The 12,598-nt window shown below is 38.3% G+C and overlaps 1 protein-coding gene across 1 annotated transcript in view; it reads left to right on the top strand.

The window, feature by feature from the left end:
• Positions 1-12,598, top strand: part of TMEM63A (transmembrane protein 63A) — a 29,413-nt gene that overhangs the window by 3,308 nt on the left and 13,507 nt on the right. Inside the window, exons 3-12 of the mRNA XM_074162442.1 lie at positions 287-350; positions 2,116-2,153; positions 3,333-3,475; positions 5,662-5,713; positions 6,871-6,979; positions 7,380-7,450; positions 7,950-8,030; positions 8,589-8,712; positions 9,061-9,194; positions 11,480-11,617. Of these exons, the coding sequence (XP_074018543.1) occupies positions 287-350; positions 2,116-2,153; positions 3,333-3,475; positions 5,662-5,713; positions 6,871-6,979; positions 7,380-7,450; positions 7,950-8,030; positions 8,589-8,712; positions 9,061-9,194; positions 11,480-11,617 (954 nt within the window). The remainder of the gene's footprint in view (positions 1-286; positions 351-2,115; positions 2,154-3,332; positions 3,476-5,661; positions 5,714-6,870; positions 6,980-7,379; positions 7,451-7,949; positions 8,031-8,588; positions 8,713-9,060; positions 9,195-11,479; positions 11,618-12,598) is intronic.

Genomic DNA, 12,598 nt, shown 5'->3' with positions numbered 1-12,598 from the left:
GTTACTGTGGTGTAATATCCCAATAAAACATTTTTTTTTCTTTCTAGTTCAGTTAAATGCTCTCACATCAGGAGTTCACACATCCTCCCTTTTCAACATGAGACACAGCAAAAGTTTCTATAATTAGGCATATGCTACAAGGTGAAAACCACAGCTTTCATAAGTGAAAAAGTGGTTTTATGCTATTTCCGTTAGTTACTTCAGAATTGTTAAAGTTGAAAAAATTCTGTGGAATTCCGTTGTCTGTTATTAAAGATGCTTAAAAGTGTCATTGAATGTATTTTAGTGAATCAAGATACAACCGACTGTCAACATCCTCATCAGTACCTGAAGATCTTGAATATGATAGGGTAAGTATTCTAGAATTTTGGTATGTTTGTTTTTGTTTTTTTTTTAAATTGTGAACCAGTTAATGGAATCTGTTGTAATTTGCCATTCCACCTAGCCCAATGAACCAGTCATTCAACTAGAAGACCATATATATGCAAAAACTAGTAATGTGTTTCCTGACAAACTCGGGCCATATCACAAAGTAGTATCTTGTGTCATTGTTTTTAAGAGACTTCTTTTCTTTTTTTTAATTAGGAGGGGGACTATATATGTTAGAGTTTCAAAGGGGAGGGACAAGGAAGAAAAAAGCCTACTAAATAATTTATGCATAAATAAAAGTTCAAAAAGTTACCTTATGTTCACATTGATTGCAAATAATACCTACTTGGTCTTTACTACTTTACAACTACCTGAAAGGAGGTTGTAGAGAAGTGGGTGTTTGCCTCTTCTCCCAAGGGAGTAATGACAGGACCAGGGGAAATGGTCTGAAGTTGCGGCAGGGGAGGTTTAGATTAGATATTAGGAAGAATTGCTTTACTGAAAGAGTGGTCAGGCACTGGAACAGCCTGCCTGGGGAGGTGGTTGAGTCACCATCCCTGGAGTTATTTAAGAAGCATGTAGATGTGGCACTTCAGGGCATGCTCTAGTGGCTGAGATTGTGGGGGTCTTTTGTGTGTGTATGGTTGGACTCGGTGATCTCAGAGGTCCTTTCCAACCATGAAGATTCTGTGATTTATGGTACATTGTCTTCCTCATGAAGATGGGAAAACTGGATGCAAATGTGAGGTGAGCAATAATGCCGTGTGCTCTTAATATTAAGACTGGTTTGGCAAAAAAGCGAAAAGTTTTCCACTCCAAACTTTTAGTTGGTTCCATCCATGGTCTTTCTGGAGTCTTTGAATTCACACATCTCTATAATTTTCTGTCGCAGCTTCAGAATAAACCACACCAGAGCTGTTGGGATGGTGGCAGCCTACATTTTAACATTTTATATGTGTGTCAACTTAATATCTAGCCTTGCAACTAAGTAATTGTGTGAGCATCAAAAGCATAAGGGCATTTGATCAGGATCGCTCTGCTATTTGCGTAGTTTTCTTCATCTTTTTGAAAGCCCTGAAGCAACTTTATCATTGAAACTGTTGAATAAAAATGTGTCTCTCTAGCTTGATACTGTTCGCTTGAAAGAAGAGGCCTTTTGAGAGACAAGATTTCTTTGAACCATACCAGAACATTTACAGAGATGTGATCTCTGCTGTAGGGTTTCATAGGAAGATTTGTAAATTTATACAAGAAGCCTTTCTGTTAACGTAATCACAGCATTGTTTCTAATTACTGTTTAACTGATTAACTTGTATTAGACTCTCACGGAACTTACCCTTGAAATTGGAGAGTCTCTGGAAATGATTTGAGGAAAAAATTTTCTGCTCTCAAATAATCCTTTTAAAAAAAATTTCCTTAGAAGCCTCGATCTTGACTTGCGTTCATTGGAGATGGGATTTGGGCACACTTATATGAATTTAAGAAGCCCAAGCAATAAATGGGCAAGTAATAAAAAAAACACCCTTAAATACTCTCTGAAGACACACGTATGATGAACCTTGCAAAAAATATGTAGAGTATGAGGTATTTTTCTGTATGTTTTTAAATGATGATTTCAGAGCAAGCAAACTGCCAGCTTTTTAGCTAAGAGATTGGCTTAATAGAAACACTTGTCTCTAATCTGTACAATTAAGAGTATATTTTTTTTGTATGTTAGTTCCTAAGAACTTTCTTGTTTATTTATAGGGGTTTTGTTCTTGGATGACAGCTGCTTTTCGGATGCAGTAAGTATATGAAACAGAAATAGTGAGCTGTGATTTTCTGTGCTCTGTTTTAATTAAAAAGAGGGAGGTTGCATTCAATAAAGTGTGTTTCATTGGTTGTTTGTTTTTTTTTTTTCCTTGAGTAGATAGAATTTAATACAAACGGTGATAAAGGTTCCTCTGGTGGGGTGGAAAAAGAATATGAAAACAAGGTCATCTTACGGGAATACTTCTTCAGGATACAGTTGTCCTGCTGCTGCCAGCCCAGGGAGTTCTTGATCTTGGGACAGTGTGTGAACCTAAGTGACTCTATGGCATTTATATGGATTCTGAGCTAATAACTAGGCTGGAGGCTTTTACCCTTCAAAGAGTACTGTGTGGGTGTTCTCCTGTTTGAAGCCAGCAAGGCCCCAGGCAGGAAACAGGGGTTCCCTGCAAGGGTTTTGGTGCTTTAGTTAGGACTGGAATTGACTATCTATGAAAAGCCTATCCCACTGTTTCCTAGAAACAGAGTGTTAGACCTGTGATGTTCAGTCTTTGTATCTCTTGGGGCTTAGTAAATCATGATTTTTAAAAATCACTTTCTAGCTTGGGTACATTGAAACAAAAAAGGTGTGGGGATTGAGCCTGTTTTTCCCCATTCTTGCTAGTTCAATTCCTTCCTTTTCCAAGAACTCCTATTTTAATGATCTGTCCTGCTGACAATGGATAGATGATGGGAGTTCATTCCAAAGCCTATTAATACCTTCTGTTAATTGGATGTTGTAAGAGTAAGGTGATTCCATTGTCATTTTCCTCATGGGGAGCCTTTATGGAGATGAGTGAACGCTGTCACAGTGTGATCTTGAAGTTTGAGAGCTAAGCTGAATACCTCATGACAGTCATAAAGCAGGAGGTCACAGCAAATGGCTTTGTCCTCTTTTAGGCTGATAAAAAGGAACTTGGATTTATATTTGCTTTTCAGATGACTTGTTTCCATCTTACATTCCCTCCTGTTAATTTTTGTATGTTGATACTGCACAAGAAAACTCATTTTTGGAACTTAAATTTGTGGGTGAAAGAACACGTGTTGAAAATGGATAGGGATTGATGGGGATATCACTGGGTAGCCTGAGAAATTAGTGTATGTTCAAAAACAACCCTCCAAAACCCCAGGGATGTTAAGGAGACTGACCGTGTCCTTTTCTGTCTATGATGCAGCGATGATGAGATTCATGAGCGATGTGGTGAAGATGCCATACATTACCTTGCCTTCCAGCGTCACATCATCTGTTTATTGATCGCTGTCAGCATTCTGTCCGTCTGTGTCATATTGCCTGTCAACCTGTCGGGTGATCTACTTGGTAAGATTTTACTAAAATTTTTTTTTTTTTTGTATTCTAGGAAGAATTTTGAGGTTTATATCATTGCAAAAGCTTTTAGGATTTGTTTTGGTAAATTCTGGGTTTTGTTTCCCCCCTCCTCACTTCACTTTGATGTGTGTGTTGTTTTGTGTGAAATTTGTGTGAGAGCAGAGGGTTCTTTAAATGTCTGGCAAAAGCTGTTGCCAGAAACAAGAGGGCAGACCCCATGCAGACACACAAGGCTCAACCTAGAAGGCTCAAGGCAAGATTAACTTGACCTATGCCCTCTTAAATGGTGTTTTTAAGCATTCTTTATGGTTTTTGGTGGTGGTGATTGCCAATGGAAACTGCCTTTGCAGCTGAGAAATCTTTTCCTAGTGTCCACTCTGAATCTCTTTTGTTGCAATTTAAGATCACTGGGGAGAACGGATTATTATTTTCCTTTTTGCAATATGCTTTTATCTGATTGAGGACTATCAATTCATCTGTGCTTGGTCCTTTTTTTGATAAACCAGGCCAGTTCATTAGGTCACTTCCATTTTTTATAATGAGCCCTTATAAGCCCATTTTATACCTGGCTTTGCATCAGTCTTGTCAAGATCACGTTTACAGATTTGTTCACTGTTGATCGTCTTCGTGAATAATGATTAAAAAAAAAACCAAACAATAATTAATTTGATTTTCCCAGGAGCTCTCAAGTGGAGTACTTGCTTGTGTTTTGTTTTGTTTGTTCTTGTACCACAAGACAACTATTGCATTGTGTTTTGTGTACTCACCTTGCTGATCTTTGTCCCTATAATTTATTCTCGTCTTTTCTAGGCCTTAATAATGTGGCCTAGTTCTTGTTTTCAGTTTACTCCTACCTGTGTTTTTTAAACAGTCTTGTGACTTCGCCCTTGTCTGTAATGGCATACTTTGTAGCTGTGCCTTAAGTATTGCTTCTCTGTGGAACTACTGTCTCTGATTTCCCTTTTATGAGCTCTTTCTTAGCAATTATCTGTTTAGATTAATATCTGCTTTCTTAAAGACCGTTGCAGTTCTTTTTTTTTTTTTCTTTGCATGTCTTTTCTTTTTTAGTTCTTTCAAAGGACTCTTTGCTACTTCACAGTCACTTCTCCTTCCTTGCTTTCCACCTCTGTGTTCTCAGCCAGCATCCCTGGTTTTACAGAATCAAATCCAACACAACTCATGCCCCAGTTGCTGTCTTCACCTCCTCGGTAAAGAGAGAAATGCTGATGCTTTCAAAGAGCTTAGAGAATGTAGTTCCCTCTTCTGGTCTAGTTACTACCTGTATATTTACACCAAGATAGATTTTTGTAATACGCATCAATTTGTGCACTGTCCTTTAACTACCATTTGATAAAAGTTGTGTTATCTTGGATACCAATAGATGCTCACTGTTAATTCAAATGGCAGAGTATGGCTGGCCTTCTACAGCAGGAGGATACAGCTTCTGTTTTCCTGCATTAATTTTTGTGATGCTAGGAAATACTGCTGAAAATCAAAGATGAAGTTTTAGTGTCTCCCCTTCTTCCTCCCCTTGCACCATATGTTGATTTTTACATTTGCAATTCTTTCTGTGTTGATGACTTAACTTGCAATGTGGCTTAACAGTCTGTGCTAGAAGATTGTTTAGCTTTCCAGATACACTTACCTCTTTTTCCTTTGTGAACATGAACTCAATTTTCACACGCTTGCATTATCATTTTTTTTTAAATACTTGACAGTCTAGAGAAACGGTGTCATATAAACTTTCTCGTTCTTGACCTTAGTAAGGTTATCAGTTCTGTTTTATCAACACTGATTTAATGTAGTTTAAAAAAACTGAGATAAGAAATCAGTGAAGATGTGAAGGAAAAATGTTCAAATCCCTAAGCAATATTCTTAATGGACGTGAAGGGAGATTGGAAGGAGAAAGGGAACTGCTGGGATCTAGTATTCACATTTTTAAAACAATGTTATATCTCTTGGTGGGTTGAATGTGGTATAATCCTGGGATTTTTTTCCAACTTTAAAATGCAATGCAGTGTAAACCAGCATTGATAATGAATCTGAATCTTTTTACCAATGAATATGCTCCACGTTAAAAAGAAGTATGTAAGCATTTAAAAAAATAGAATCAAAGCTGACTTTCTGGTAGTTTACGTGTTGCACCAGTCAATTATGCTACTTGTTTTTGTTCTTAGATAAAGATCCCTATAGTTTTGGAAGAACAACTATAGTAAACTTACAGACTGGGTAAGTAAATCTTGCTGAGTACTTTTATGCTGATGTCTGTTTCCTGCCATAGTCTCTCAACACATGAATTGATACTTGCAGCATGGCTCGTGGGGTAGAAATTACTTATTCGCGCTTCATCAACTGAAACTGGGATGCGTCCTGCCTCAGGCTATGCCATTACAGTGCTGATAAGAAATCTGGAGACTTGGCTCCTACTCTCCTACTCTCTCAGCTCTTGCTTCTTGCACCACATGTTTCTCTTGGCTAATGACAACACATCTAGCCATATTATTTTCAGAAATTTCCACATTAAAAGAAACCATACTTCAGATGGAAAATGAACTTGAGAGCTTTACTAAAATGTGTAACTCAGATGATTTAAATTCTATTATGTCACATTTATGTGTGTGCACATCTCTCCCATCCGTGCTCACGATTAAAATGACTTCTATGTGTGTTAAAAACAGTCTGTGAAACAGTTGAGATACAAAGCTGTACAATTTTTCTTTTTTACTACTTGATCAATCCACATCTATCCATGCTACTATGTCCATTAGAGTTTCTACCAATGCACTTCGGTTTTTTTAACCACATTGTGAATCCTAGTAACTAGGGAGGATTTCTTGTTTGGTTGGGTTTTTAATCTGTAAAATAGCTTACTGTATTCTAGGTTAATCGTAATTATTAATGCTCTTTGCAAAACTGAAGAAGTCTTCACAGAACAGAACTTCCGTAAGCTTTGAGGAGGGAGCTATTGGAGAAGCAGAATTTACTCCCTCTATTAGGCTGTTGTCAATTTGGGTGAGGTTTGTGTTCAAGGAGAGTTCAATTATGCACTCAGCACAGTAACTAATAAGGCCATTAAAAACCATTTTTGCAAATAGCATGGTGTGTGCTATTCGTCACCCAAATGAGAAGGTGCAAGAATGTCCATGTCCTAGAATATCTATTTTCTTTTTGGGTCTATTACTCATAGAATTTTACGATAAGCAAATAACCCTAATGGCTGTCCAAGGCATCTGCATAGGCCTGACTGACTACCAGTAACTACCTTTTTCTACTTGTTTTTTGTTCAATGAGAGGTTCTACTCTGCTTAGTGTTTTTAAGGCTACTTGTATCAGGCTGACAATTAGTTCTTCCTGTTTCTCATACTCGTTAACGTTTTGTCCAACAGTAATGATCTCCTTTGGCTGCACACGGTTTTTGCTGTTGTTTACCTGATTCTGACTGTTGTCTTCATGAGACATCACATGAAGTATGTCACATATAAAGAAGAAAACATAGTAAGTTTCTGTATTGGGGTGAAATAAAATCACACTGCATTTTTCCAAGTGAATAGTGCTAAAGCAAATTGCTAAGATGCCTCCCGTTTGCTAGAATGTGACATAGGTGTGAAGGAATTCACTGAAAGCAAAGCTCCATTGAGCGAATTGTGAAAATGGATGGAGAGAAGGAGATTGTGAGAGAAGGGATTTGTGAAATTTTGGTGTAACCTGTTGCCAGTGTAGAAGGTGAACATGGTGCTGTCTTGAATAGATGCAGCTCCCATCAAAATAAAAATTTCCTGCCTTTTTTCCCCTCTACAGCACAGCGACTTGCGCTGTGTCACTGCCTTCCTCATATTCTTGTTTTGTCTTTCATGATGTGGTTTCTCAAAACTGGAGTTGCACTTTTCTCTTGCAGGTTAAGTGCACGTTATTTATAACTGGTCTTCCAAAAAATGCAAGAGAAGAGACAATACATGGCCATTTCACGTAAGTTGTTTTTTTTTTTTTACCTAATTTCAAGTACATTTCATGCTTGAGTAGAGTCATTAAGAACAGGAGGTTTAAAGTTGTCCTAGTACTTTTACCTGCCCAAGCAGAAACATTATTTGGCTTTTGCACTGTTCAAAATTTGTATTATAGTATCCATTTTCTAAAAGCATATCTTATTCCTTGGACAGAATTGAGAAAAGACTATATTAAAGACTATAGTTAGTTAGCTGATCTTAAAATTAGAATCTAAGAAAGTGGTTGTGGATCCACACTCTCCATTTGTGCTCCCACGTGGCCTTTACTTGGGAATAATGCTGCACATCTCATCTTAAAGTAACTTTCATTAACTGTCCCTCTGGAAGTCTCCACTCTATGGTACCTCGTTCAGAAGTGAAATGAGTGATTGAGATGTCGGTTAGACATCAGTGATGCTCTTTGAGAGTTTCTTCATTGTACTTTCTGTTCTTATTGTTCTCATGTTCTGCTTCCTTTTCAGTGCTGCCTACCCAACCTGCACTGTGCTGGAGGTCCAGCTGTGTTATGATGTCGCCAAGCTTATTCGTCTTTTCAAAAAAAGGTACTTGTTTTTGTAATCTACCCAAGTTTAGCATAATTTTATGAATGCTTTGCCAGTCCTTAATCAACATATACCAGTAGTACTAAGCTTGCACATACTAGAAATTAATTCTACTCTTAAAGTTCTCCTCTGGACTTCAGTTAGATTCAGCTGTGTTTTAAGTTGAGTTGCGCGATTCATTCTGTTTCTTTTAGGTATGATACAGTTCTTGTCAGGCAGCACAAAGTGGGAAAACTCAGCTGTTGAATTATTGACTCTGGGACCCTGCTTCTTTGGCTGGAGGTGCTGGCCATAGGAGAAAAAAGTGTTACCTTCTGGGCTATACATTGTTGGTTTTTTTCCTGGAACCTCACTCAAGTGTAGGCTGTGTAATTCTATTACAGACTTGAAAAGAAATTATGCCAAGTAGCCAAAATAAGGTATATGAGTATCTTTGGTGACTGATTAATTTTTTGTCAGTTCTGGACATGGCTTTTTCTCTTGGGGTTTATATTCTTCTTAAGCTTGATGTTGAATCTGTTTTCTTGCAAAATGTTATGGGTGTATTTTTCTGTCCAGAAAACAGGCAGAAAAAAGCCTGACTTACTATGAACACCTGCATCAGAAGTATGGCAAGCGGGTCCAAATCAACCCTAAGCCCTGTGGCCAGTTCTGCTGTTGTGAAGTGAGAGGATGCGAAAGGGTAAGAGATTGTGTTCATTTTTAGTTATAGCTGGGTAAATTGGTACAATAGTAGAGAGTAATTTTTCTGTGACATCTTGTTGAGCTTCAGAAAATTCCCTATTTATTGCAGATAGCTCATCCTTCATGTTCTTGCACCCTACAGAAAAGGAATTCCCCCAAACTTTTGAAATGTAATCTTAGTGCAAAAATTGAAAAACTTCCTGTTTGTTTGTCTTTGCGTTGTGACCTGATCTGTAATTTGTGGAAGTACTATGAGGAAGAGAGACTATGGTTTGTGTAAGCTGTATTTTACTGAAGATATTAGCCATCTGGTACTTGGATGTAACAGTCATCAATTTCCCAACAGGAGGATGCTGTAGATTATTATACCAAAGTTAGAAATGAACTGATGGAAGAATATTCAAAAGAGGAACAAGCTGTTCATAATAACCCACTGGGAATGGCTTTTGTAACATTTCAAGAGAAATCCATGGCAACCTAGTAAGTTTTGTCTGCTGTCTTGTCTGTTGTCTTTTAACTATAACAGTACAACTATCTCCTGTTGCTTTTTGCTTATGTTGGTTCTTCTTCCTTTCTTCTTCTTTTTCACCATCTCGTGGATTTCATCTGCTTTGCTTCCTGGTAAGTTTTCCTGTAAGTGTGCATTTAGCCTCTATGCTTCAAGTGAAGAAAATATCTAAGGGACTAAGTGGCTCAGGACATTTACTGAGATAAGGAGCCCCTCTCTTCTGTGTGGATCCAGTCCATCAGTGAAGGTTAATAGGCCAGAATAATTGAGTCTTGAATACAAATTACTAATTTCTCCATTTTCTACTGGGCAAGTGGTCCAGTTACAAGTACCAAAAGGGTGGGTTGAAGGATGATGGAGCTGGACTCTTTTCAGTGGTTTCCAGCGATAGGACGAGGGGCAACGGGCACAAGCTGGAACACAGGAAGTTCCATTCAAATATGAGGAAAAACTTCTTTACAGGGAGGGTGACAGAGCACTGGAACAGGCTGCCCAGCGAGGTCGTGGAGTCCCCTTCTCTGGAGACTTTCAAGACGCCTTGATGCAGTCCTGAGTAATGTGCTCTAGACAATCCTGCTTTAGCAGGGGAGTTGGACTAGACGATCTCTAGAGGTCCCTTCCAACTCTGACAATTCCGTGATTCCGTGGGTGCAAATTGCACTGCAAGTTAGTCATCTTGGCAACTAGAGTCGGTGACTGACCGGCCATAGGTGATAGACGCACATTATGTATCTCTCTTGCCTGTTATTGTAGATATCTGTGTAGGCCTAATATCAGTATTTCTTCAGCACTTTTTACTTAGCTATTGCAGAGAAAATGCACGTAGCCTCTTGTTTTCGCTTGGCACTTTGTGAGAATCTTTTCCTGACACAAAGTGGGTAAAGGAAAACAATATTTGTGTTACAAAAATAACACATCATGCTTTTTTATTCTTCATAGCCTCTCTGATGTAAAATGTCTGCATTCTTTTGGCCTTCAAGTCACGTCAGTGAGCCAGTCTTTCAGGCTTTTTTTCAAGGAAGTCCAGGGTATAGAATTCCTTGCAAGAATTTGAGATGCTGGAGAAAGTTCTGCTTGTTGCTCTTGAACTGAGTGGTAGTTATGTGGCGAAATCTGCCCCTCTCCTAATTTTGTAATATTACAGGCCATATTTATAGAATCTAGAGCATGAAATAACATTTTAAGATGGAAAACTGAAAGAAGAAATAAGCGCTGAAGTTCCTTCCCTGGCTGCTGATTTGTCATACCCAGTATTGATGGGATAGTCTCTCTTTGGGTGCATGTTCCGAGTCATGCTGCAGCTATCTCTGAGTTGAATTACCAAGAACTGAAAAGATTTTTGTTTGTTTAGCTTGGAATTGATGCGGTGGACTCCGTTCTCTGGAAAAATAGATTAGATTACGTGTGAAGCTGAAGCTACCACCGAATTAGGAAATTATTTGGTGCCTTTCACAGGTTTTGCTGCACAGAGCCCTGAAATAGGATGTGGGAAATGGGAAGCCAGGACTAAGGTTCAGGGTGTCAGGTGGCTGTAGAAGTTTGGTTAGTGATGGTACTTGGTAGTACAGCTGCTAGTGTAAAAGCTCGCGTTCTATGTATTTTTAAAAATAAACTGTCAAAGTATAATTAACTCTCTTAAATACTTGCTGCTGCGAGATGCTGGCAGTTCAACATCACTACTCGAATTTCAGTCAGGTAAAGATCTGGGGTTTGGGTGTTATTTTTTTTTCGTTTGTTTGCTGTTTGTGTGTGTGTGTGGTTCTCTGTTTTCTTTGTGTTAAGAACACAACTGAGAAACAAGCATGTTCAGGAGTTTTAGAGTCTACCCGTTCAAATATAATATATACTGTTTCCATGCTGGTGTAAGAGCTTATCTGGAGTGGAACTTCTTTTGCACAGTAACGTACACACAGTTGTACTGTCTCTGAATATCAGCCTAGCACTTTTGTTGCTGTGTTTTGAGGAATCTTTGAAAGCATTTATTCTAGGCATGTTCAGAATTTTCTTTAAATACATTGATTGTCAATCAACTTGTAATATTAGAAGATAAAATGAAGTATTGTGATTATTTTAGGAGTGGGCAAAAAAGGGTAAAATGCATAATATAATGTTACCTTGTTATCTAAGGATTGTCTTGATCTCTGGTTATTAAAAGCAAAAAACTTTCCTCGCTATTCCCAGTCTTTCTCATTACGTATGCAGTGTTTTGAGGTGTAAAAACTTGGAAAAACCCTCTTCTTCTTTTTCTTCCTTACAGTGTCCTTAAGGACTTCAATGCCTGCAAATGTCAGAGTATTAAGTGTAAAGGAGAACCCCAGCCATCATCCTACAGCAGGGAGCTGTGCGTCTCAAACTGGGAGGTTGCATACGCTCCTTATCCTGAGAATATTTGTTGGTAAGAGTCCTGTCTTACGTCCAGTTGTTTATGATACGGTTTAGAATGGGGACATGAGAAGGGGGCTGAGCACGTTTTTCTTTAACCCTAAACTAAGACTTTTTGTAGTGTTTGGATGCAGCTGATCTACATCTTTATTTCCGTTGCTGGTGTTCTTCATTGACTTTGGGGAGGCCTCTCAGGGGGCTGACTAGAGTTTTGCCACCCTAAAGTTCTGGTACCTGCAGTTCCTGTTAACTTAAAAACAAAACAAAGCCAAATCACCCCCCAGCCATTCTCCCTTGGTGTTAGTGCTGAGTATTCTCCAAGTATCTATATTTCTTTTGAGTTTCCCCATGATGAGTATAACTTGATCCAGAAGATCAGTCTTCTAACATCTCTTTATTAACCCAGTGAATTTCCCAGCCTTTACCCACTGCTTACAGGAGAGTGTCGGGAAATAGATAAATGCTTTTTGAATTAAACTGGTCCTGTGCTGCCTTCTGTCATGCTTATAGGCTAAAAATGACCAAACATTTTCCAGTCGCTTTGTGAATAATTTAGGGTTGGGTCAATATATACTGTTCATATAACAGTAATTTGTTGTGACGTTTCCATTGCCCAAACCAAAACTGCAAGTGAGACACAAACATGCACAAGTTTCTGTATTTCACATGTATGTAACTTAAAAAAAAAAACCCACATTTTTTTTCCTAATGATTATAATAGAATATTACTTTTAAGGTGACTATGCCATCTATTTCTAATAACTGAGAGGTTTTCTCTTGAACTACAATTCTGCTGTTGGGAATAAAGTACAAAATCTTTAACCATAAAACAAACAACCGTGAATCTTAGCTGTGTCTTTCAAGACGTGAATTAAGAATCTCTTGCAAGCTGCTTTCCAAGCAGGGTCAGCTTAATCTGACTTTTTCATGAAAGGGTTCTTGCATATATGTGTGCTCCATTTCCTCTTCCTTTCTTCAAGCATTGGCCTATGGA

Source organism: Numenius arquata, chromosome 2 (genome assembly GCF_964106895.1).
Source record: "Numenius arquata chromosome 2, bNumArq3.hap1.1, whole genome shotgun sequence".
Lineage (NCBI taxonomy): Eukaryota > Metazoa > Chordata > Aves > Charadriiformes > Scolopacidae > Numenius > Numenius arquata.
This window is presented reverse-complemented; position numbering and strand designations above follow the sequence as displayed.